This window comes from Ranitomeya imitator, chromosome 9 (genome assembly GCF_032444005.1).
Source record: "Ranitomeya imitator isolate aRanImi1 chromosome 9, aRanImi1.pri, whole genome shotgun sequence".
Taxonomy (NCBI): Eukaryota; Metazoa; Chordata; class Amphibia; order Anura; family Dendrobatidae; genus Ranitomeya; species Ranitomeya imitator.
The window spans coordinates 97,002,008-97,026,282 of record NC_091290.1 but is presented as its reverse complement, the minus strand read 5'-3'; the positions used below and the strand labels follow the sequence as shown (position 1 = coordinate 97,026,282).

Sequence of the window (24,275 nt, the reverse complement as noted above, 5' to 3'; positions counted from 1 at the left end):
ATTGTGAACCCTCTCCTTTGATTTGCCCTCTCCACCCGCCTCCCGCTGCCGTGAAGACCAAAGTTCCCCACAATTTTTTTTTTTGTTATGAATAACACAACAAAACATTTCAACATATAAGAACATGTAGAGAAACAAAAACAAACTTGCAGTACCCCGCTTAACCCATACTTATTAACCATTACCGCTCCCTCCGGCCATTCCCCCAATATGGCTCAGCTCAGCCCTCAACAGTTATTCATCCCTTTAGCCAGTATGCTGAGACATGCCAATCCCTCCTCCAGCAACAGAGAAACAACCCCCCTCCGGTTCTCGCCGAAATGTCAATCGCCTTTTTCTTTAAGCTTCTTAGCATTAGTGTCAATCCACTGGGTAGCGTCCTCTGGTGTCAGGAAGAAGTGGGTTTTATTAAAAGCAACCACTCTTAACTTTGCAGGAAACAACATAGAGTATTGCACTCCCCGTTCCCTCAGTCATCTCTTGACCCCAGTGAACTTCATCCTCTGTTTCTGCAGCAGAGTAATCCGAGTAGATAGCAATCTTTTGACCTCCAGCCATCAAATCCTCCATTTCTCTCGCCTTCCTAAGGATAATGTCTTTGTCCCTATAGTTCAGTATTTTGGCAAGCATGGTACGGTGATTCGCTCCTGGGGCGGGGGGCTGCGGTGGGACCCTATGAGCTCTCTCAACAGCAAAAACTTTGGTCAGCGCTGTGCTTCCGATTTTCTCCAGCAGCCAGCTTTCAATAAACTCCGTGGGGTTTGTCCCCTCAATTTTTTCAGGCAGACCCATGATACGTAGATTATTCCTTCTGGATCTGTTTTCCAGATCTTCATTTTTGGCAGCAAGCTCTGATATTGCTTGGGCGAACTTTTTCTCTGCTTTTTGCAGTTTAGCTATATGATCTTCTGCCGTGCTCACCCTTTCCTCTACCACTCATAGTAACATAGTAACATAGTTAGTAAGGCCGAAAAAAGACATTTGTCCATCCAGTTCAGCCTATATTCCATCATAATAAATCCCCAGATCTACATCCTTCTACAGAACCTAATAATTGTATGATACAATATTGTTCTGCTCCAGGAAGACATCCAGGCCTCTCTTGAACCCCTCGACTGAGTTCGCCATCACCACCTCCTCAGGCAAGCAATTCCAGATTCTCACTGCCCTAACAGTAAAGAATCCTCTTCTATGTTGGTGGAAAAACCTTCTCTCCTCCAGATGCAAAGAATGCCCCCTTGTGCCCGTCACCTTCCTTGGTATAAACAGATCCTCAGCGAGATATTTGTATTGTCCCCTTATATACTTATACATGGTTATTAGATCGCCCCTCAGTCGTCTTTTTTCTAGACTAAATAATCCTAATTTCGCTAATCTATCTGGGTATTGTAGTTCTCCCATCCCCTTTATTAATTTTGTTGCCCTCCTTTGTACTCTCTCTAGTTCCATTATATCCTGAGCACCGGTGCCCAAAACTGGACACAGTACTCCATGTGCGGTCTAACTAGGGATTTGTACAGAGGCAGTATAATGCTCTCATCATGTGTATCCAGACCTCTTTTAATGCACCCCATGATCCTGTTTGCCTTGGCAGCTGCTGCCTGGCACTGGCTGCTCCAGGTAAGTTTATCATTAACTAGGATCCCCAAGTCCTTTTCCCTGTCAGATTTACCCAGTGGTTTCCCGTTCAGTGTGTAGTGGTGACATTGATTCCTTCTTCCCATGTGTATAACCTTACCCTAATCATTGCTAAACCTCATCTGCCACCTTTCAGCCCAAGTTTCCAACTTATCCAGATCCATCTGTAGCAGAATACTATCTTCTCTTGTATTAACTGCTTTACATAGTTTTGTATCATCTGCAAATATCGATATTTTACTGTGTAAACCTTCTACCAGATCATTAATGAATATGTTGAAGAGAACAGGTCCCAATACTGACCCCTGCGGTACCCCACTGGTCACAGCGACCCAGTTAGAGACTATACCATTTATAACCACCCTCTGCTTTCTATCACTAAGCCAGTTACTAACCCATTTACACACATTTTCCCCCAGACCAAGCATTCTCGTTTTGTGTACCAACCTCTTGTGCGGTACGGTATCAAACGCTTTGGAAAAATCGAGATATACCACGTCCAATGACTCACCGTGGTCCAGCCTATAGCTTACCTCTTCATAAAAACTGATTAGATTGGTTTGACAGGAGCGATTTCTCATAAACCCATGCTGATATGGAGTTAAACAGTTATTCTCATTGAGATAATCCAGAATAACATCCCTCAGAAACCCTTCAAATATTTTACCAACAATAGAGGTTAGACTTACTGGCCTATAATTTCCAGGTTCACTTTTAGAGCCCTTTTTGAATATTGGCACCACATTTGCTATGCGCCAGTCCTGCGGAACAGACCCTGTCGCTATAGAGTCCCTAAAAATAAGAAATAATGGTTTATCTATTACATTACTTAGTTCTCTTAGTACTCGTGGGTGTATGCCATCCGGACCCGGAGATTTATCTATTTTAATCCTATTTAGCCGGTTCCGCACCTCTTCTTGGGTTAGATTGGTGACCCTTAATATAGGGTTTTCATTGTTTCTTGGGATTTCACCTAGCATTTCATTTTCCGCCGTGAATACCGTGGAGAAGAAGGTGTTTAATATGTTAGCTTTTTCCTCGTCATCTACAACCATTCTTTCCTCACTATTTTTTAAGGGGCCTACATTTTCAGTTTTTATTCTTTTACTATTGATATAGTTGAAGAACAGTTTGGGATTAGTTTTACTCTCCTTAGCAATGTGCTTCTCTGTTTCCTTTTTGGCAGCTTTAATTAGTTTTTTAGATAAAGTATTTTTCTCCCTATAGTTTTTTAGAGCTTCAATGGTGCCATCCTGCTTTAGTAGTGCAAATGCTTTCTTTTTACTGTTAATTGCCTGTCTTACTTCTTTGTTTAGCCACATTGGGTTTTTCCTATTTCTAGTCCTTTTATTCCCACAAGGTATAAACCACTTACAGTGCCTATTTAGGATGTTCTTAAACATTTTCCATTTAATATCTGTATTCTTATTTCTGAGGATATTGTCACAGTCTACCAGATTAAGGGCATCTCTAAGCTGGTCGAACTTTGCCTTCCTAAAGTTCAGTGTCTGCATCTGTCCATCTTTTGTAAGGCTGCATTTATCTGTGCGCTTTCCCCCTTTACCTCCTGCATATGAAGGGTCAGGGTATTTAGGGACTGCTTGCCCGAGGAAACAAGCGCAAAAACATCCTTGAGTGTTGGCTCATCTTTTTGTGTCACATCTTTGGGTCCCCCTATTGCCCCGCCATATAGCTTTTTTCACTTCCCACCTGTACCTCATGCTTTCCTGCTGAGATCGCCGCCGCCTCCTCCATACCCGCTCCAGCTTCGGTGCCTTTCTCTGTCTCCTATGCGTCCTCCACCTCCACTCTGGCATATTGTTGAAGCTTCGCCGCCACCTCCATGCGCCTCGGATATGCGGCGTTCATCTTCTCAGCCTCCTCTCTGGCATCTGCGCCATCTTGACTGGCTCCTGCATCGCCCGCTCCCGCATCCTTTTGCCACCGTCTGGTCATTGCCTCCGATGCCGGGATCACCGCTCAGCACCGCTCTCTTCCCCAGATCCTCGGCCACCCGGTATAGGGCAGAAAAGTCTGGTAAGCTGCCTCTGCACAGGATTTTTTGCAATTTAGCAGCGGGAGCACTCTTCTGTGTGTCCGCTCACATGGCCAGCTAGGACACGCCCCCGTAACTGAAGATACTTATAAAATTCCGTGTTGGGCAGTCCATATTCGTTCTGTATTTGTGAGAACTCCTTGAGTAAATTTCTCTCTAAAACGTGTACATCTTTCTACTCCTTTTAGACACCAGTTTTTAAACCCTTCCACATTTGATTAGAAGCTTCCTGTGTACACTGCATTGTTAGCAAGCTAACAGTGATGGGGCCTGGGTTACACAAATTAGCTGGACCAACCTGCACAAAAGAACTTGTCCTGCAGTGATAATCTGCTGATAAAACACTGACTGTATTGAAACTACAGCATACAGCCTAATATATATAAACAATTGTAATCCAAAGGTAGTGCACATAAGAAATCCTAATGGTAGAGATAAATATATGAAAAATGGATAATGGCACTAAAAAGCTAAATATTATATGTAGTGGCTATATAAAATGCAATATAAGCTTATTCACACAATTTTAGCCAAGATGGAAAAGGAGTAATAAAATATATATCTTTATTAAGTCACACTATAAACAAAAAACTATGTATACGTACATAAATACAAAAGTGCTTCTCACAAACTTAGAATATCATCAAAAAATTAATTTATTTCAGGTCTTCAATACAAAAAGCGATACTCATATAGTCACTACAAACAAGAGTAATCTATTTCAAGTGTTTATTTCTGTTAACATTGATGATTATGGGTTACTGACAATTAAAACCCGAAAGGTCATTATCTCAGTAAATTAGAATAATTATCAAACAAACATATGGAAAGGCTTAAGCATTTCAAAAGGCCCCTTATTCTGTTTCAGTAGGCTTTACAATCATGGGGAAGACATTTGTCCAGTAGGCAGCCTTTACACACTCCACAAGGAGGATAAGCCACAAAAGGCAACTGCTAAAGAAACTGGCTGTTCAAACTTCACATAGTGATGAATCCAAGCATTTTAATGGAAAGTTCAGTGGAAGGTGAAATTATGGTAGAAAAGGGTGCACAAGCAACTGGGATAAGCACAACCTTGAAATGATTAAGAAAAGGCCATTAAAAATTTTGGGGAGATTCACAAGGAGTTGACTGCTGCTGGAGTCATTGCTTCAAGAGCCACCACACAGATGTATCCAGGACATGGGCTAGAAGTGTTGCATTCTTTGTGTCAAGCCACTCATGACCAATAGACAATTCCATAAGCGTCTTACCTGGGTCAACGAGAAAAAGAACTGGACTGTTGCTCAGTGCTCCAAGGTGTTGTTTTCAGATGAAAGTACATTTTGCATTTAATTTGAAAATCAAGTTCCCAGAGTCTAGAGGAAGATTGGAGAGACACAATCCAAGCTGCTTGAGGTCTAGTGTGAAGTTCCCACCATTAGTGATGGTTTGGGGATCCATGTCATCTGCTAGTGTAGGTGCACTGTGTTTTAACAAGACCAAGGTCAGCGCTGCCATCTACCAGGAAATTTTAGAGCACTTCATGCTTCCCTCTGCTGACAAGCTTTTTGGAAATGGAAATTTCATTTTCCAGCAGGACTTGACACCTGTCCACACTGCAAAAAGTACCAATATCTGGTTTAAAAACAACAGTACCACTGTGCTTGATTGGCCAGCAAACTTGCCTAACCTTAACCCCTTAGAGAATATATGGGGTATTGTCAAAAGGAAGATGAGACACCAGACCCAAAAATTTAGTTGAGCTGAATGCTGCTATCAACGCAACCTGGGCTTCCATAACACCTCAGCAGTGCCACAGGCCGATCGCTTCCATGCCATGCCGCATTGATGCAGTAATTGATGCAGAAGATGCCCCGACCAAGTATTGACTGTACCCAAACAGAATTATATGACCACATATAGACTATTGCTGCATTCGAAAGAAATTGCTTTATAAATTTTTGGGTCTATTACGCCTATTCTTTGTGAAAATTAAAAATTTGAGGCTAAATAATTTTCATGAAAAAGTTTAAAGTTTTACTTCCCAGTTTGTGAAACATATGTGTGTTCAGTGCATACCACACCCCTAGATGAATTCCCTGAGAGGTGTAGATTAAAATATAGGGTCATTTATGGAGGGAAACTGCTTTTCTTGTAGTACAAGGACTCCATAAATGTAGCATGGTGCCTTAAAACCATAAGAGCAAAGTCTGCTTCACAAAACTGCACTCCTTTCTTTTGGCGCTTTTCTATGTACCCAAACAGTAGTTTTCACCAACATATGGGGCATAACCATACTGTGGGAAAATTGCACAACAAATTGGGTGGTCCATTTTTGTCTCGTAACCATTATGAAAATGAAAAATTTGGGGTTAAAGCAACACTTTTTGGGGAAAATCATAAGTTTTAATTTTCATAGTCCAATGTTTTAAATTTCTGTGAAGCATTTGTGAGTTCAAGGTGATCACCACACATCTAGATAGACAGTGCTGGGTAGAAAAATATACCTTGTGCAAGCCTAGATGCGCCCACCAGGGTCTTCTCTGCCCTTATTTTAATTGTATCAAACCATCGGGTTGCATGCCTTCTTTTTTGCATTTTTTCTATTTTTCTATTCTTTCGACCATGATGTCCTTTTTCCATTGATTGCTCTCTTCGTATGATGTGTCCAAAGTAGGCAAGTCGTAGCTTAGTGATCCTTGCTTTCAGTGACATGTCTAGCTTTGTTTGTTCCAAAATTTGATTTGTTCTTCTTACCATCCATAGTATTGATAGAATCCTTCTCCGTCACTACATTTTGAATGCATTGTTTCTTCTTCTGTCTTGTTTCTTTACCATCCAGGTTTGACATCCATATGGTACTACAGGAAAGACCAGACTAGAGGTGTGTTGTTGCCATGTGCACAGTCTATTCCGGATAAATCTGCCTCTTAAAAGTCTAATGGTGCTCCTTCCCTTCCGAGACTTCTGTGCGCACAAGCAGCAATTTTTCATCACATACAGCTCTGGCAAAAACTAAGAGACCACTGCAAAATTTTCAGTTTGTCTGATTTTTCTCTTTATATGTATATTTTTGAGTAAAATGTAAATTGTTCTTTTATTCTGTAAACTACTAACAACACATCTCCAAATTTGCAAGCAATAAATTTTGTATTTATTTTCTGAAAATGAGAAATGGTCAAAATACCGTATATACTCGAGTATAAGCCGAGATTTTCAGCCCACTTTTTTGAGCTGAAAGTCCCCCTCTCGGCTTATACTCGAGTAATACCCAGGGGTCGGCAGGGGAGGGGGAGCGGGGGCTGTGTAATTATACTTACCTACTCCTGGCGCGGTCCCTGCTTCCCGGCGCCGCAGTTTCTTCCTGTACTGAGCGGTCACATGGTACCGCTCATTACTGTAATGAATATGCGGCTCCACCTCGCATGGAGGTGGAGCCGCATATTCATTACTGTAATGAGCGGTAACGGTGACCGTGAACTACAGGAAGAAAATGCGGCGCCGGGGAACAGACCGGCAGCGACGGCGCTAGGAGCAGGTAAGTATGATGGGGGGCAGTGCACGATACTCACCTGATCCTCATGCCATCGGCTGCGGCGCCACTGTGTCTTCCGCGTCCTCTGCAGTGACACTCTGGTCAGAGGGCGCGGTGACGCGATTAGTGCGCGCCGCCCTCTTCCTGAACGTCGGTGCAGAGGATGGGAAGACACAGCGGCGGTCAGCGGTGGAACGGGAAAGGTGAGTATGTAATTTTTTTTTTTTTTTTTTAATCACAGCTACAGCTTTTGGGCCAAATATCTGTATGGAACATGTTATGTGGCCATGTGCAGCATTATATGGGGGCAAATGTCTGTATGGGGCATCTTATCCGGCCATGTGCAGCATTATATTGGGGCAAATGTCTGTATGGGGCATCTTATCCGGCCATGTGCAGCATTATATGGGGGCAAATGTCTGTATGGGGCATCTTATCCGGCCATGTGCAGCATTATATGGGGGCAAATGTCTGTATGGGGCATCTTATCCGGCCATGTGCAGCATTATATGGGGGCAAATGTCTGTATGGGGCATCTTATCCGGCCATGTGCAGCATTATATGGGGGTAAATGTCTGTATGGGGCATCTTATCCGGCCATGTGCAGCATTATATGGGGCAGTTATCTGTATGGATCATCTTATGGGGCCATGTGCAGCATTATATGGGGCAAATATCTGTATGGATCATCTTATGGGGCCATGTGCAGCATTATATAGGACAAATTTCTGTATGGAGCATCTTATGTGGCCATGTGCAGCATTATATGGGGCAGTTATCTGTTTGGAGCATCTTATGGGGCCATAATCCACATTTGTGGTGCATTATACGGGGCAAATGTCTGTATGGAGCATCTTATGGGGTCATAATCAACATTTGTGCAGCATTATATGGGGCATATTTTAATATGGAGCATCTTATGGAGCCCATCATAAACTGTTTGGAGCATTATATGGGGCTCCTGATTCAATATGGATATTCAAAAACATTTAACCTACTGATGTCTCAATTAATTTTACTTTTATTGAAATCTATTTTTATTTTTGAAATTTACCGGTAGCTGCTGCATTTTCCACCCTAGGCTTATACTCGAGTCATTAAATTTTCCCAGTTTTTTGTTGCAAAATTAGGGGGTCGGCTTATACTCTAGTATACACGGTAACAAAAAAATGCATTGCTTGCAGACCTCAAATAATCTAAAAAAGAAATACCGTAGTTCATAATCATTTAGAAACAACAATACTAATGTTTTATCTCCGGAAGAGTTTAGAAATCAATATTTTGTGGGATAACCATGATTTTTAATCACCGTTTTCATGCCTCTTTCCATGCTTTCCACCAGTCTTTCACACTTCTTTTGGGTAACCTTATGCCACTCCTGGTACAACAATTTAAGCAGTTCTTCTTTGTTTGATGGCTTGTGACTTTCCATCTACATCTTGATTACATTCCAGAGGTTTTCAATGGGGTTCAGGTCTGTAGATTTGGCTGGCCATTACAGGGATTAGATGTAGTTGTCCTTCATCCACACCTTGATTGACTTAGCTGTGTGGCATGGCTTATTGTTCTGCTGGAAAAATCAATTCTCAGAATTAAGGAACATTGCCTGAGCAGAAGGAATCAACTGTTTTTCCAGGATAACCTTGTATGCATCTTGATTCATACGTTCGTCACAAAGACTAACCTGCCCAATTCAAGCCTTGCTGAAGCATGCCCAGATAATCTCAGACCCTCCACGAAGGCTGGAATTGGGCAGGTTAATCTTTGTGAATGACATATGAATCAAGCCACATACAAGGTTATCCTGGAAAAACAGTTGATTCCTTCTGCTCAGGCAATGTTCCCCAACTCTGAGGACTGTTTTTTCCTGCATGATAATGTGCCATGCCACACAGCTAGGTCAATCAAGGTGTGGATGAAGGACCACCACATAAATCCAGACCTGAACCCATTGAAAACCTCTGGAATGTAATCAAGAGGAAGATGGATAGTCACAAGTGAAAGACTGGTGGAAAGCATGCCAAGACACATGAAAGTGGTGATTAAAAGTCATGGCTATTCCACACAATTTTGATTTCTGAACTCTTCCTGAGTTAAAACATTAGTATTTTTGTTTCTAAATGATTATGAACTTGTTTTTTTTGCATTATTTGAGGTCTGCAAGCAATGCATTTTTTTTGTTATTTTGACCGTTTCTCATTTTCAGAAAATAAATACAAAATTTATTGCTTGTAACTTCCGAGACATGTTGTCAGTAGTTTATAGAGTAAAAGAACAATTTACATTTTACTCAAAAATATACATATAAAGAGAAAAATCATACAAGCTGAACATTTTGAAGTGGTTTCTTAATTTTTGCCAGAGCTGTATGTGTGGCCAGTGCAAAACACTGGCACATGACATTTTCCTTCCAAGGACCATACTGAGGACTAGGGGCACTCATTACAGGTGGAATAAAGGCGATTCCGACAGCTAAACTGGAGCTGGTTCTTTACAGTTAGAGCAGTCAGGCTGTGGAGTGCTCTACTCTACCACAAAAGGTAGTAATAACAGACACTATAACAGTTAAAAAAAAAAAAAAAAAAAAAAGGACAATGTCCTTGATGAACATAACTTTGCTGGGTGTAGTTAAATTAGTGACAAAATGTGCAATTGGTGGAAAAATGTTGAACTTGATGGACCTAGGTCTTTTTTCAACCTCTGTAATTATGGAACACTTCCTGAAGGTCTTTTGCATTAGATGTGGAATGCGGTGGTCATCACTACCCGAGGTTTTAAAGTACACTGCATATGAAAGTGCAGGGTCTCTGGGCTTTCAAAAAATGTCAGTAGAGACCCCGCACCACCGAACACCACCTCCTACTAGTCTGGGGCCTGTAGTATAGGCCCACCGTATAGCCCCTCTCCTACCACCGTCTAACACCGCCCTCTACTATCCTGGGGCCCTTAGAATCTCCTGCCCCCGCCAGCACTGACACTGCCACCTGGGACCCCTCTCCACCACTGCCGCCCTCAGTTAATCAAAGGTGGATTATAATGCGCATCACCATTTTGTAAAAAAATAAAAAGCCATCCTATTATCTTCCCCAAAATTTGGAGTGCGTCTTATAATCCGGTGTGTTTTGTAATTCACATACATGCTATTTAGTATTGTTGTGTCTTGAAAACTCTATCAAACTTCGTCACACTGAAGGATGGTAGTAAACCCCAAAATTAAAGCGAACCTGTCACCAGGTTTGGCTATATGAGATACGGCCACCATCTTTCAGGGCTGACAAACAACATTTTTCCAGCCCGACCTGGAAGACAAGAAAAATAACTTTTATTATACTCACCGGTGGCGCGTTCAGATTCAAAGAGTGTGCGCCTCTCTCTTTTTTTTTTTTTTTCCGGCTCCTCCCTTCTTCTTGCGATGCCTTCCTCCTTCTTGCTTAGTGTGAATGACGTATTCCTGCGTCATCAACACAGTCACCTCGGCATCGTGATCCTGTGCTCTCTAACATTGTTAGGGTATGTACACACGTTGCGGATTCGGTTGTGGATTTTTCCATGTGGATTCTGCAGAATCCGCAGGTAAAATGACCTGCTTTTTATCTGCGGATTCCCTGCGGATTTTGTGCGGATTTCACCTGTGTTTTCATACATGCAGAATCCTAGAATGGATCAGGTGTAAAACACTGCGGAATCCGCACAAAGAATTGACATGCTGCGGAAAATAATCTGCAGCGTTTCTGTGCAGAATTGTCCACAGCATGTGCACTGCGGATTTGGTTTTCCATATGTTAACATGGTACTGTACAATGCATGGAAAACTGCTGCGGATACTCAGGGCAGGATCCGCAGTCAAATCCGCAACGTCTGCACACACCCTTAAGGGCAGAGAAAAGTACTGCAGTGCACATGTGCCACCCTTTGACCTTTCCTGGTGCCTGCGTACTGCAGTTTTTTTTCTCTGCCCCAGACAGAGCAGAGAAGTGCGTCTGCACAGGAGCACGATTCCGAGCAAACTGTGTGGATAATATAGGGACACGTCATTCACACGAAACTAGGAGGACTGTGATCGTAAGAAAATTGGAGGTGCTGGACCAAGAACACAGACACCCATAGTATCAGACATCCCTGCCAGTGATTAAACTAACGTTTCTTTTTCTTCTTTTACAGGTTATGTTGGGGGCAGATATACAGCATTATAGAATGCTGTTTTTCAGCCCTGAAAGGTGGTGGCCATTTCTTACATTGACCAAACCTGGTGACAGGTTTCTTTTAAGTTGCACTGCACTTGGATTTTTTTTTTTTTTTACTTGTTTTATTCAAAACTGCTCATTCTGTAAAAAAACAAGGTTTAAAACTAGCATGCTGGCAAAAAAAAATTTACTCCTGGAAGAAAAGGAGAAAAAATAAAATGCAAAATTGAAAACTGTCCACCTTGGGAAAGAGTTCATATGCATTCTGCACGTTGATTTTATGAACCCTTATTACGTAGTTTGATTAAATAATCTATTAAGTCTTGAAAGCAAAAAATTAAGAACATAAGATATAAAGATCCTTAACTGAAGATTTTGCAGAAAGGAGATTAGATCAGATCTTAAGTGATGGACAACAGAGAAATGGTCAACTACAAGAATATCTTTTACAGCAGCTTTCTCATTCTCTTTCTGGCTCACTTTGTAATAGACTTGATAAAACGGTTCGAGAAGAGTTTAAGAAATCCATTCCTCAGTGTAAGTAAAATGTGTGCATTTATTATTTTCATCTTCGTTTCAGCTGTCTTTTTTTGTTCTCTTATAGAGTTTGAGAATTCATAACTGTTCTGTTTCCTTATTGTCACATAATTCTGTGACCATAATGAAATGGAAATTTCATAAAAATACACAAAAAACAGATCAATATTTATGTATGCTTACTAATTTATACTTGCTCTGTGTCGCCATACGTAGTAAATCCATCTATATATCATTACCGTACTTCCAATCATTTTAAGAGGGGGATTGTGTCCCCTGGACATTACAGATAATTACGTAGGAGACTTTTTTGCCTGTGTTTATTAGAGGACCTTTCACTTGAAAAAAAAAAAAAAAACACTTTTAGGCTATGGTTCACACTTTGCTTCGGTTTGTTTATGCCAATTTTAAACTACTTACAAAAAGCTGGTTTTACTTAGCTTTTGCAGCGTTTTTTATAACTTTTTTTGTCGAGGTACATTTGTCTCTTGTGTGTGCTGATAAAGTTTAGTGCATAAAAATTCAGTTTTATCAGGTTTTGGCACCAAAAACGCACCGGTATCTGATACCTGCATTTTTTGCTTAGTTTTAGCAGTGTTTTTGTGCTACGCGTTGCTTTCAATTGATGAAAAAATAAACACTGAAAGAAGTGACATGTGAAAAATCCAAACTCTTTTTGACAAAACAGTCAGGGAAAAAAAAAAAACTAAGGTGTGTGCATGAGATTTTGGAAATCTTTGACTTTGCTGGTACTGTGAAACGCAGCTGAAAATTTGCATTACAAGGCTATGTGCACACGTCCGGAATTGCCACGGAAATTTCCGTGGCAATTCCGCAACTGTGCCACGGGTAAAACAAATGCAGAATTGGCATGCGTTTTCCCGCTAAACACTAGCGTTTTACAAGCGTAATTAGCTTGCAGAATGCTAGTGTTTTAAAAGCGATCTGTAGCATCACTTGGAAAACTGATTGACAGGTGGGTCACACTTGTCAAACATGGTGTTTGAAAAGTGTGACCAACTTTTTACAATTGATGGTGCCTATGCAGCATCAATTGTAAAAAGATCTAATGTTAAAAATAATAAAACGCAAATAATACATCGTAATATTCTCACCTTCCGGCGTCCCTCACCGCATTCCTGCTTCTCGCGATGCTCCTGTTCCCAATAATGCCTAGCGGCAATGACCTCAGATGACGTAGCGGTCTCGCGAGACCACACGTCATCACAGGTCATTACTGCAAAGCATCGCGTGGAGCGGGAACGCTGCGAGGGACGTCGGAAGGTGAGAATATCATGATTTATTATTTTAATTCTTTTTTTTTTTTTTAACAATTATATGGTTCCCAGGGCCTGGAGGAGAGTCTCCTCTCCTCCACCCTGGGTACCAACCGCACATGATCCGCTTACTTCCCGTATGGTGGGCATAGCCACATGCGGGAAGTAAGCGGATCAATGCATTCCTATGTGTGCGTAAACTCTGCGATTCCGCACGAAGAATGAACATTCTGCGTTTTTTTCCGCTATGTGATTCCACCGCTGAAAAAAACGCAACATGTGCACAAAAATTGCAAATTGCTTAATGTGTGCGTTTTTTAGCTGTTTTATCGTGTTTTTATAGCAAAAAAAGTGAAAAATCCTGAACGTGTGGACATAGCCCAATAGCTGCAAAAAATACAATTTGTGAACATAGCCTTATCCTGTAGATATGTTGTTAATCTGCAGGTTAACAATGTACGGAGAATTCCCGGCACCAGCACTTGGAGATCCGCTGCTTAACCCCTTTCTGCCATTGGACGTAATATTCCGTCCATGTGGGGTGGGCCTTAATTCCCAAGGACGGAATATTTCGTCCAGCGCGATCGGCCGCGCTCACGGCCGTGTGTCAGCTGCTTATTGCAGCTGACATCCGGCACTATGTGCCAGGAGCGGTCACGGACCGCCCCCGCAACATTAACCCCCAGCACACCGCGATCAAAGATGATCGCGATGTGCCGGCGGTGCAGGGAAGCATCGCGCAGGGAGGGGGCTCCCTGCGGGCTTCCCTGAGACCCCCGGAGCAACGCGATGTGATCGCATTGCTGCGAGGGGGTCTCTTACCTCCTCCCTGCAGCAAGTCCCGGATCCAAGATGGCCGCGGATCCGGGTCCTGCAGGGAGGGAGGTGGCTTACTAAGTGCCTGCTCAGAGCAGGCACTTGGTAACACTGCAGCACTCTGAGACAGATCAGTGATCTGCCAGAGTGCTGTGCAAACTGGCAGATCACCGATCTGTATTGTCCCCCCCTGGGACAAAGTAAAAAAGTAAAAAAAAAAAATTTCCAAGTGTGTAAAAAAAAAAAAAAAAAAAATCCTAAATAATGAAAAAAAAAATTATTATTCCCATAAATACATTTCTTTATCTAAATAAAAAAAAAATAAAAAAATAAAAGTACACATATTTAGTATCGTCGCGTACGTAACAACCCGACCTATAAAGCTGTCCCACTAGTTAACCCCTTCAGTAAACACCGTAAGAAAAAAAAAAAAAAAAGAGGCAAAAAACAACGCTTTATTATCGTACCGCCGAACAAAAAGTGGAATAACACGCGATCAAAAAGACGGGTATAAATAACCATGGTACCGCTGAAAGCGTCATCTTGTCCCGCAAAAAACGAGCCGCCATACAGCAACATCAGCAAAAAAATAAAAAAGTTATAGTCCTCAGAATAAAGCGATGCAAAAATAATTATTTTTTCTATAAAATAGTTTTTATCGTATAAAAGCGCCAAAACATAAAAAAAATGATATAAATGAAGTATCGCTGTAATCGTACTGACCCGAAGAATAAAACAGCTTTATCAATTTTACCAAACGCGGAACGGTATAAACGCCTCCCCCAAAAGAAATTCATGAATAGCTGGTTTTTGGTCATTCTGCCTCACAAAAATCGGAATAAAAAGCGATCAAAAAACGTCACGTGCCCGAAAATGTTACCAATAAAAACGTCAACTCGTCCCGCAAAAAACAAGACCTCACATGACTCTGTGGACTCAAATATGGAAAAATTATAGCTCTCAAAATGTGGTAACGCAAAAAATATTTTTTGCAATAAAAAGCGTCTTTCAGTGTGTGACGGCTGACAATTGTAAAAATCCGCTAAAAAACCCGCTATAAAAGTAAATCAAACCCCCCTTCATCACCCCCTTAGTTAGAGAAAAATTAAAAAATTAAAAAAATGTATTTATTTCCATTTTCCCATTAGGGTTTGTGCTAGGGTTTGTGCTAGGGTTAGGGCTAGGGTTAGGGTTAGGGCTAGGGTTAGGGCTAGGGTTAGGGCTAGGGTTAGGGTTGGGGTTAGGGTTAAGGCTACAGTTGGGGTTGGGGCTAAAGTTAGGGTTTGGATTACATTTGCGGTTGGGATTAGGATTAGGGGTGTGTCTGGGTTAGAGGTGTGGTTAGGGTTATCGTTGGGATTAGGGTTAGGGGTGTGTTTGGATTAGAGTTTGTTATAATTGGGGGGTTTCAACTGTCACATCACATCAGGGGCTCTCCAAACGCGACATGGCGACCGATCTCAATTCCATCCAATTCTGCATTGAAAAAGTAAAACGGTGCTCCTTCCCTTCCGAGCTCTCCCGTGTGCCCAAACAGGAGTTTACCCCAACATATGGGGTATCAGCGTACTCAGGACAAATTGGACAACAACTTTTGTGGTCCAATTTCTTCTCTTACCATTGGGAAAATACAAAACTGGGGGCTAAAATATAATTTTTGTGGGAAAAAAAGAGATTTTTTATTTTCACGGCTCTGCGTTATAAACTGTAGTGAAACACTTGGGGGCTCAAAGTTCTCACAACACATCTAGATAATTTCGTGGGGGGTTCTAGTTTCCAATATGGGGTCACTTGTGGGGGGTTTCCACTGTTTAGGTATATTAGGGGCTCTGCCAACGCAATGTGACGCCTGCAGACCATTCCATCTAAGTCTGCATTCCAAATGGCGCTCCTTCCCTTCCGAGCTCTCCCATGCGCCCAAACAGTGGTTTACCCCCACATGTGGGGTATCAGAGTACTCAGGACTAATTGTGCAACAACTTTTGTGGTCCAATTTCTTCTCTTACCATTGGGAAAATAAAAAATTGGGGGCGAAAAGATAATTTTTGTGAAAAAGAAAAGATTTTTTATTTTTACGGTTCTGCATTATAAACTTCTGTGAAGCACTTGGTGGGTCAAAGTGCTCACCACACATCTAGATAAGTTCCTTAGGGGGTCTACTTTCCAAAATGGTTTCACTTGTGGGGGGTTTCAATGTTTAGGCACATCAGTGGCTCTCCAAACGCAACATGGCGTCCCATCTCAATTCCTGTCAATTTTGCATTGAAAAGTCAAATGGCGCCCCTTCCCTTCCGAGCTCTGCCATGTACCCAAACTGTGGTTAACCCCCACATATGGGGTATCAGCGTACTCAGGACAAATTGTACAACAACGTTTGGCGTCCATTTTCTCCTGTAACCCTTGGTAAAATAAAACAAATTGGAGCTGAAGTAAATTTTTTGTGAAAAAAAGTTAAATGTTATTTCTTATTTAAACATTCCAAAAATTCCTGTGAAGCACCTGAGGGTTAATAAACTTCTTGAATGTGGTTTTGAGAACCTTGAGGGGTGCAGTTTTTAGAATGGTGTCACACTTGGGTATTTTCTATCATATAGACCCCTCAAAATGACTTCAAATGAGATGTGGTCCCTAAAATAAAATGTTGTTGTAAAGATGAGAAATTGCTGGTCAACTTTTAACCCTTATAACTCCCTAACAAAAAAAAATTTTGGTTCCAAAATTGTGCTGATGTAAAGTAGACATGTGGGAAATGTTACTTATTAAGTATTTTGTGTGACATATCTCTGTGATTTAATTGCATAAAAATTCAAAGTTGGAAAATTGCGAAATTTTCAAAATTTTCGCCAAATTTCCGTTTTTTTCACAAACAAACGCAGGTAATATCAAAGAAATTTTACCACTATCATGAAGTACAATATGTCACGAGAAAACAATGTCAGAATCACCGGGATCCGTTGAAGCGTTCCAGAGTTATAACCTCATAAAAGGACAGTGGTCATAATTGTAAGAATTGGCCCGATCCATAACGTGCAAACCACCCTTGGGGGTAGAGGGGTTAAAGGAAATTAATTTAATTTTGGAATGGTTTCTGCCACCTGTCAGTGTATTTACAGGGTGGCTGTACCCCACACCCCCAGCATTAAATGACACTCCCTGTGCATTGGGGCTCCGCTGTCAGATAGTTCCTGGGGTGCGGTTACAGTTTGCTTAAAACAAAAGATACAAGGATGGTAAAAATAAACAGGAAGAATCAAGAATTAGACTGAAGTTTGGTTTTGGCCTGTTTCTCATTTCATATGTACCGTACATAGTATGGACTGAATTCTCGGCTTATACTTGAGTATACTCAAGTATAAGCCGAGAATTTCAGCCCATTTTTTTAGGCTGAAATTGCCCCTCTCGGCTTATACTCAAGTCATACCCAGGGGTCGGCAGGGGAAGGGGAGTGGCAGCTGTGTAATAATTCTCACCTGCTCCTGATGCGGTGTCCCTGGTTCTCCGGCACCGGCAGCTTCTTCCTGTATTGAGCGGTCACATGGTACCGCTCATTACAGTAATGAATATTGACCCGACTCCACTCCCATAGGGGTGGAGCCGCATGTTCATTACTGTAATGAGCGGCACTATGTGACTGCTCAATACAGGAAGAAGCTGCCGGCACCGGAGAGAAAGGGACACTGCGCCAGGAGCAGGTGAGTATAACGCAGTGCTCTATAATCACCTTACCCTCCCCCCCCCCCGGTCCACCGCCGCTGCGTCTTCCCCATCCTCTGCAGTGACGCTCAGGTCAGAGGGCACAGTGACACGATTAGTGTGCGCGCCGCCCTCTGCCTGAACAGTCAGTGGGATGACACAGCGGGGCCGACGGTGGAACGCGGAGCAGGTGAATATAGCAAGTGCAGGGGGCCTGAGAGGTGAGTGTCATTTTTTTTATTTTTTTTTCTTAATTGCAGCTACAGCATATGGGCAAATGTCTGTATGGAGCATTTTATGGGGCCATGTGCAGCATTATATGGGATCTGTATGGAGCATCTTATGGGGCCATGCGCAGCATTATATGAGGCAAATATCTGTATGGGGCCATGTGCAGCATTATATGTAGCAAATATCTGTATGGGGCCATGTGCAGCATTATAAGGGGCAAATATCTGTATGGGGCCATGTGCAGCATTATATGGGGCAAATATCTGTATGGAGCATCTTATGGGGCCATGTGGAGCATTTTACGGGGAAATGTGTCTATGGGGCATCCTATTGGGCCATAATCAGCATTTGTGGAGCATTATATGGGGCAAATGTCTGTATGGAGCATCTTATGGGGCCATAATCAACATTTGTGCAGCATTATATGGCACTTATTTTAAAATGGAGCATCTTATGGGGCCCATCATATACTGTTTGGAACATTATATGGGGTGTATTTTGTATGTAGCCTCTTATGGGGCCATCATGAACTGTATGGAGGATTATATGGGGCTCCTGATTCAATTTGGATATTCAAAAACATTTAACCTATTGATGTCTCAAATAATTTTACTTTTATTGGTATCTATTTTTATTTTTAAAATTTAACAGTAGCTGCTGCATTTTCCACCCTAGGCTTATACTCGAGTCATTAAGTTTTCCCAGTTTTTTGTGGCAAAATTAGGGGTCTCTGCTTATACTCGGGTTGTCTTATACTCGAGTATGTACGGCACATATACTCGAGTATAAGCCGAGATTTTCAGCCCAAATTTTTAGGCTGAAAGTGCTTCTCTCGGCTTATACTCGAGTCATATTCGGCGGCAGGGGAGGGGGAGAGAGGTCTGTCGCATACTTACCTGCTTCCTGTGCTCCTGGCGCTCCCCCTGCCTGTCCCATGGTCTTCGGGTGCCGCAGCTCTTCCTCTGTTCAGCGGTCACGTGGTACCGCTCATTAAAGTTATGAACAAGGACTTCACTCCCATAGGGGTGGAGCCGCATATTCATTTCTCTAATGAGCGGTAACGGTGACCGCTGACAGAGGAAGAGGCTGCGGCACCCGAAGACCATCTGTCCGGGATAAGGAGCCAGGGACGCCGGGTGCAGCTGAGTATTACATATTTACCAGTCCACGTTCCACCCGCCGGGCGCCGCTCCGTCTTCCCGTCGTCTGGCTGTGACTGTTCAGGTCAGAGGGCGCGATGACATAATAGTGTGCGCGACGCCCTCTGCCTGAACAGTTAGTGCGGAGATACGCTGAGACAGACGCTGAGGAGCTGCGGGCAGCAAGAGAGGTGAGTGTCATTTTTTTTTTTTATTGCAGCAGCAGCAGCAGCATTCTATATGGCACAGCTTTAAATGGAGTATCTATGGGGCAATAATGAACGGTATAGAGCATTATATATGGCACAGCTTTCTATGGAGCATCTATGGGGCCATAATGAATGGTGCAGAGCATTCTATATGGCACAGCCTTCTATGGAGCATCTATGTGGCCATAATGAACGGTGCAGAACATTCTATATGGCACAGCTTTCTATGGAGCATCTATGGGGTCATAATGAACGGTGCAGAGCATTCTATATGGCACAGCTTTCTATGGAGCATCTATGGGGCCATAATGAACGGTGCAGAGCATTCTATATGGCACATCTTTCTATGGAGCATCTATGGGGCCATAATAAACGGTGCAGAGCATTATATATGGCACAGCTTTATATGGAGCATCTATGAGGCCATAATGAACGGTGCTGCAGCATTATATATGGCACAGCTTTATATGGAGCATCTATGGGGCAATAATCAACGGTGCAGAGCATTATATATGGCACAGCTTTCTATAGAGCATGTATGGGGCCATAATGAACGGTGCAGAGCATTCTATATGGCACAGCTTTCTATGGAGCATCTATGGGGCCATAATGGACGGTGCAGAGCATTATATATGGCACAGCTTTCTATAGAGCATCTATGGGGCCATAATGAACGGTGCAGAGCATTATATATGGCACAGCTTTCTATAGAGCATCTATGGGGCCATAATGAACGGTGCAGAGCATTCTATATGGCACAGCTTTATATGGAGCATCTATGAGGCCATAATGAACGGTATAGAGCATTATATGTGGCACAGCTTTATATGGAGCATCTATGGGGCCATAATGAAATGTATGGAGCATTATATGTGGCACAGTTTTATATGGAGCATCTATGGGGCCATAATAAAATGTATGGAGCATTCTATATGGCACAGTTTTATATGGAGCATCTATGGGGCCATAATGAAATGTATGGAGCATTATATGTGGCACAGCTTTATATGGAGCATCTTATGGGGCAATAATGAACGGTGCAGAGCATTCTATATGGCACAGCTTTCTATGGTATTTTTATTTTTGAAATTCACCGGTAGCTGCTGCATTTCCTACCCTTGGCTTATACTCAAGTCAATAAGTTTTCCCAGTTTTTTATGGCAAAATTAGGGGGGCCGGCTTATACTCGAGTATATACGGTAATCTGTCTGGATGTATAGTTCCCATTTTACAAATCCAATAGAATTCTCTGTGAATCAATTTATCAGTGCGGCTAGAGCACTTCTCCGGAATTTGCTCAACTGGTGTAACTTTTATGTTAAATTGTTTATTGTGCTTCAAACATAAATGTCGAGACAAACTATGTTTCATGAAGCCATTTTTCTCTTCGCCACGACAGCACCCACTGAGAGAGGGGATCCGCCTCTAGGAATAGGAAACCCTACGGAGAGATAAAAGGGGAGGTCCCCCTCGCTCCCACAGTTTGGTTTCCTGTTCCTACAGGAAAATCCACGGAGAAGAGGATGCCCAGCCTGGACGCCGCTTGCGCAGTTTACCTTTGAGGACGGCAAGGGCTTCAGAGCTGGAAGCAGCGTTGGGGGTCCTGGCTCAGTTGCCCCCCTCTGCTGGCAGACGCCGTGAGGCCAGGACGGGCGGTTGCTGGCTCACGAGGTACCATCCGGATTGTCTGCGGGGAGTAATGGCTGTGGTAGGGAGCGTTGCGCCGTCATCGGCAGACGCTAAGGCAGCGTGGAGCCCCAGTGTGTTCCCACGGAAGTGCAGGTAAGCTTCCGGGGTGATGGAGGAGGGAGACGGCGCCTGCGCTGATGCCGGTGGCAGCGCAGGCACACAGAGTTTGGCCGCGACCCGGAGGTGGTTAGCACTTCCGGGTTCAACAGGAAGAAGATGGCGGCCCCCATGCGAAAAGGACGCCGGCGCTGACAATCTGGCATCCATTATGGATTCCGTGGAAGTCACCGCTACCACTCCACGCAGCCATGCCAGCAGCAGTCGCTCTAGACAGAGCGGATCTTTTAGGAAGAGCAAGTCGGATCGAGCTGTTCCTCTGCTTGTGCCTCAGTCTCCTCCTCATCAGCCGGTACCTTGACAGACAGCTTCACTGGGTGAGTGTGCATCTACCCCACTAAGCTGATTATGGTTCCCTTTCCCTCTATACACCCTAGGCAAAAAGAACTGAAAAAACGAAACACAAACAGTGTTAGTTATGTCTCCAGCCCCTTCCGGATAGTCACACTAAAAGGCTTTGTAAACCATGCATTGATACTACCTTACGGGAGGAAGCCTCAGTTAAATCAGAAGACATTAGAGTCATGATTAGGGAAGAATTACGAGCCCTGCATAGTTCTGACAAGGAGCCGCGTACTAAGGGAAAAAGGGGATATGTTTCCCCTATATCTGACTAGTCTTCTGATATTGAGAATGCAGACTCTGATAAATCCCAGGAATATGTTTCCTCAGACGAGGATCAAGATACATGCTTTCCCACGGATAGTATTGATAACCTTGTGAAATCTGTTTGTAACACCATGGGTATCGAGGATTCTAAGGTCCCTAGAACACAGCAAGACATAATGTTTGCTGTTCTATCCGAAAGGAAAAGACCCTCCTTTCCGGTAATAGCAGCGGTGAAAAATTTAGTCAAAAAAGAGTGGGAAAGCCACCCTTCAATGATGAAGAGTTCTCTACATGGTCAAAAGCCCCGAAGGTAGACGCGGCAGTGGCGTCCACATCCAAAAAATCCTTGCTGCCTGTGGAGTATTCGGGCTCATTACAAGATCCACTGGACCGTAAAGCCGACTCGCTTTTAAAAAGAGCCTGGGAGACTTCTACGGGGGCTTTTAGACCGGCTATATCGGCTACATGCACTGCTAAGTCCATGCTAGTCTGGCTAAGTGACTTGGAGGAAGGGCTGAAAGGAGGTCTCTCGAGAGAAAAATTGTTATCCTCTATACGGTGCTACAGCTTTCCTGGCGGACTCATCTGCTGACTCCATACGCCTGGCAGCCAAGTCGGCAGGACTGACGAATGCAGCACGTAGGGCCCTGTGGCTTAAGGGCTGGAAGGGTGATCCCCAAACAAAATCCAAATTGTGTGGCCTCCCATGTCGGGGTGAGTACCTGTTTGGTACTAAACTGGACGAGATCCTAACCAAAGCGGGAGAGAGAAAAAAGGGCTTCCCTAATAATAATAATTACCTTCCATTCTATAGGAGAGCGTTCCGAAAGCCGGCGTTTAATAAAAGGATTTTAAGAACCAAGACCGCTGGGCCACAAGGGACGCCAAACAAAGAGGTGCATTCTTTGGGAAGTGCCCTTTCAAAGTTGAAGACAAACCCCGTTAGAGCAGATCTACCTGTGGGAGGTAGATTGTCCTCCTTCTCAAATCAGTGACGAGCGATAACGTCATATGTTTGGGCAAATAGCCTCATCACCTCTGGGTTAAGATTAAAATTTTCCCGAGTCCCTCCGGACTCATTTCTATTGACTTCTTTAAAGTCTCAGTTGCAACAGGAGGCATTGGAGCAGGAAGTAATGAATCTTCTATCCAAGGGAGTTTTGGTGGAAGTTCCATTTCTTCAGGAGGGAAAGGGATTCTATTCCCCTTTATTTTTGATTCCAAAACCGGATGGATCATTCAGAACCATTATCAACCTTAAAAAGTTAAATATCTTCTTAGAAAATCAAACCTTTAAAATGGAGTCTATCCGGTCCACCATAAAACTCCTGTTTCCCCATTGCTTTATGACGGTACTTGACCTTAAAGATGCGTATTACCATCTACCAATCTATATAGAACATCAACAATATCTCCGCGTGGCGATTGTATTGAATGGGTGTATACGGCACTTTCTGTATGCCACAATGCCCTTTGGACTATCAATAGCTCCAAGAGTGTTCACTAAATTAATGGCGGAGGTAATGTCATACCTAAGGTTAAAAGACACCCTCATAATTCCACACCTAGACGACCCTTTGGTAGTAGGAAATTCCCCTTCACAATGTCATCAACGATTGTGTGATATTTCATCTCTACAGGGGTTAGGGTGGTTAATAAACTGGGAAAAATCTAGGCTATTCCCAACAACTCAGCAAATTTTTCTGGAGATTATATTAGATTCTATAAGCCAGAGATGTTTCCTCCCGGAAACTAAACAAATAACAGTTAGAAATAAGGTTCAGTCTGTAATAGATAAACCTCTAATTTCTTTGAGAGAAGGCATGTCCCTTCTTGGCTCCTTCATGTCATGTATCCCAGCTGTTCCATGGGCTCAATTCCATTCGAGGCGTTTACAGTATGCAATTTTACATGAAGAGGTAAAATCACAAGGTCGTTTAGACGGTAAAATTTCCCTTTCTGGTGAGGTAATCCAATCTCTGAACTGATGGCTAGAACCAAAACACTTGGTTGGTGGGGTCCCCTGGGTAATTAAACCCTCAAACACAATATATTCGGATGCCAGTCCTAGTGGTTGGGGAGCACATTTAGGAGACCACCTAGTCCAAGGACTATGGTCAGTTGCGGAGTCAGACGACTCTTCTAATATAAGAGAGCTTAAAGCTATCTATCATGCTCTATGTGAATTCCTTCCGCAGCTACACGGGACACATACCAGAATTCTGTCAGACAACATTACATCAGGGGCTTATATCAATCATCAACGAGGAACAAAATCAGGAACTCTCATGTCTATAGCCAAAGACATTCTAACTATAGCCGGAGAACATCTTCTGTACCTGTCAGCGCTACATGTCAGAGGAGTGGACAACTCAAAAGCGGACTTCCTCAGTCGTCATACCCTCCACCAAGGGGAGTGGGTTCTAAATCATCGAATTTTCAAAATGATAACCGTGAAATGGGGTATTCCCGATATAGATCTCTTCGCTACAAGAGACAACAGGCAGTTAAAAAGATTCGCTTCAGTGTTCCGGACCGACAATCCCAATATTCTCGATGCCCT

At 43.0% G+C, this 24,275-nt stretch overlaps 1 protein-coding gene across 2 annotated transcripts in view; it reads left to right on the top strand.

The window, feature by feature from the left end:
* EDC4 (enhancer of mRNA decapping 4) overlaps positions 1-24,275 on the top strand; it is a 928,397-nt gene that overhangs the window by 444,356 nt on the left and 459,766 nt on the right. For both annotated transcript variants that reach the window (XM_069740123.1, XM_069740124.1), the window contains one exon: positions 11,777-11,932. In XM_069740123.1, the coding sequence (XP_069596224.1) occupies positions 11,777-11,932 (156 nt within the window). The remainder of the gene's footprint in view (positions 1-11,776; positions 11,933-24,275) is intronic.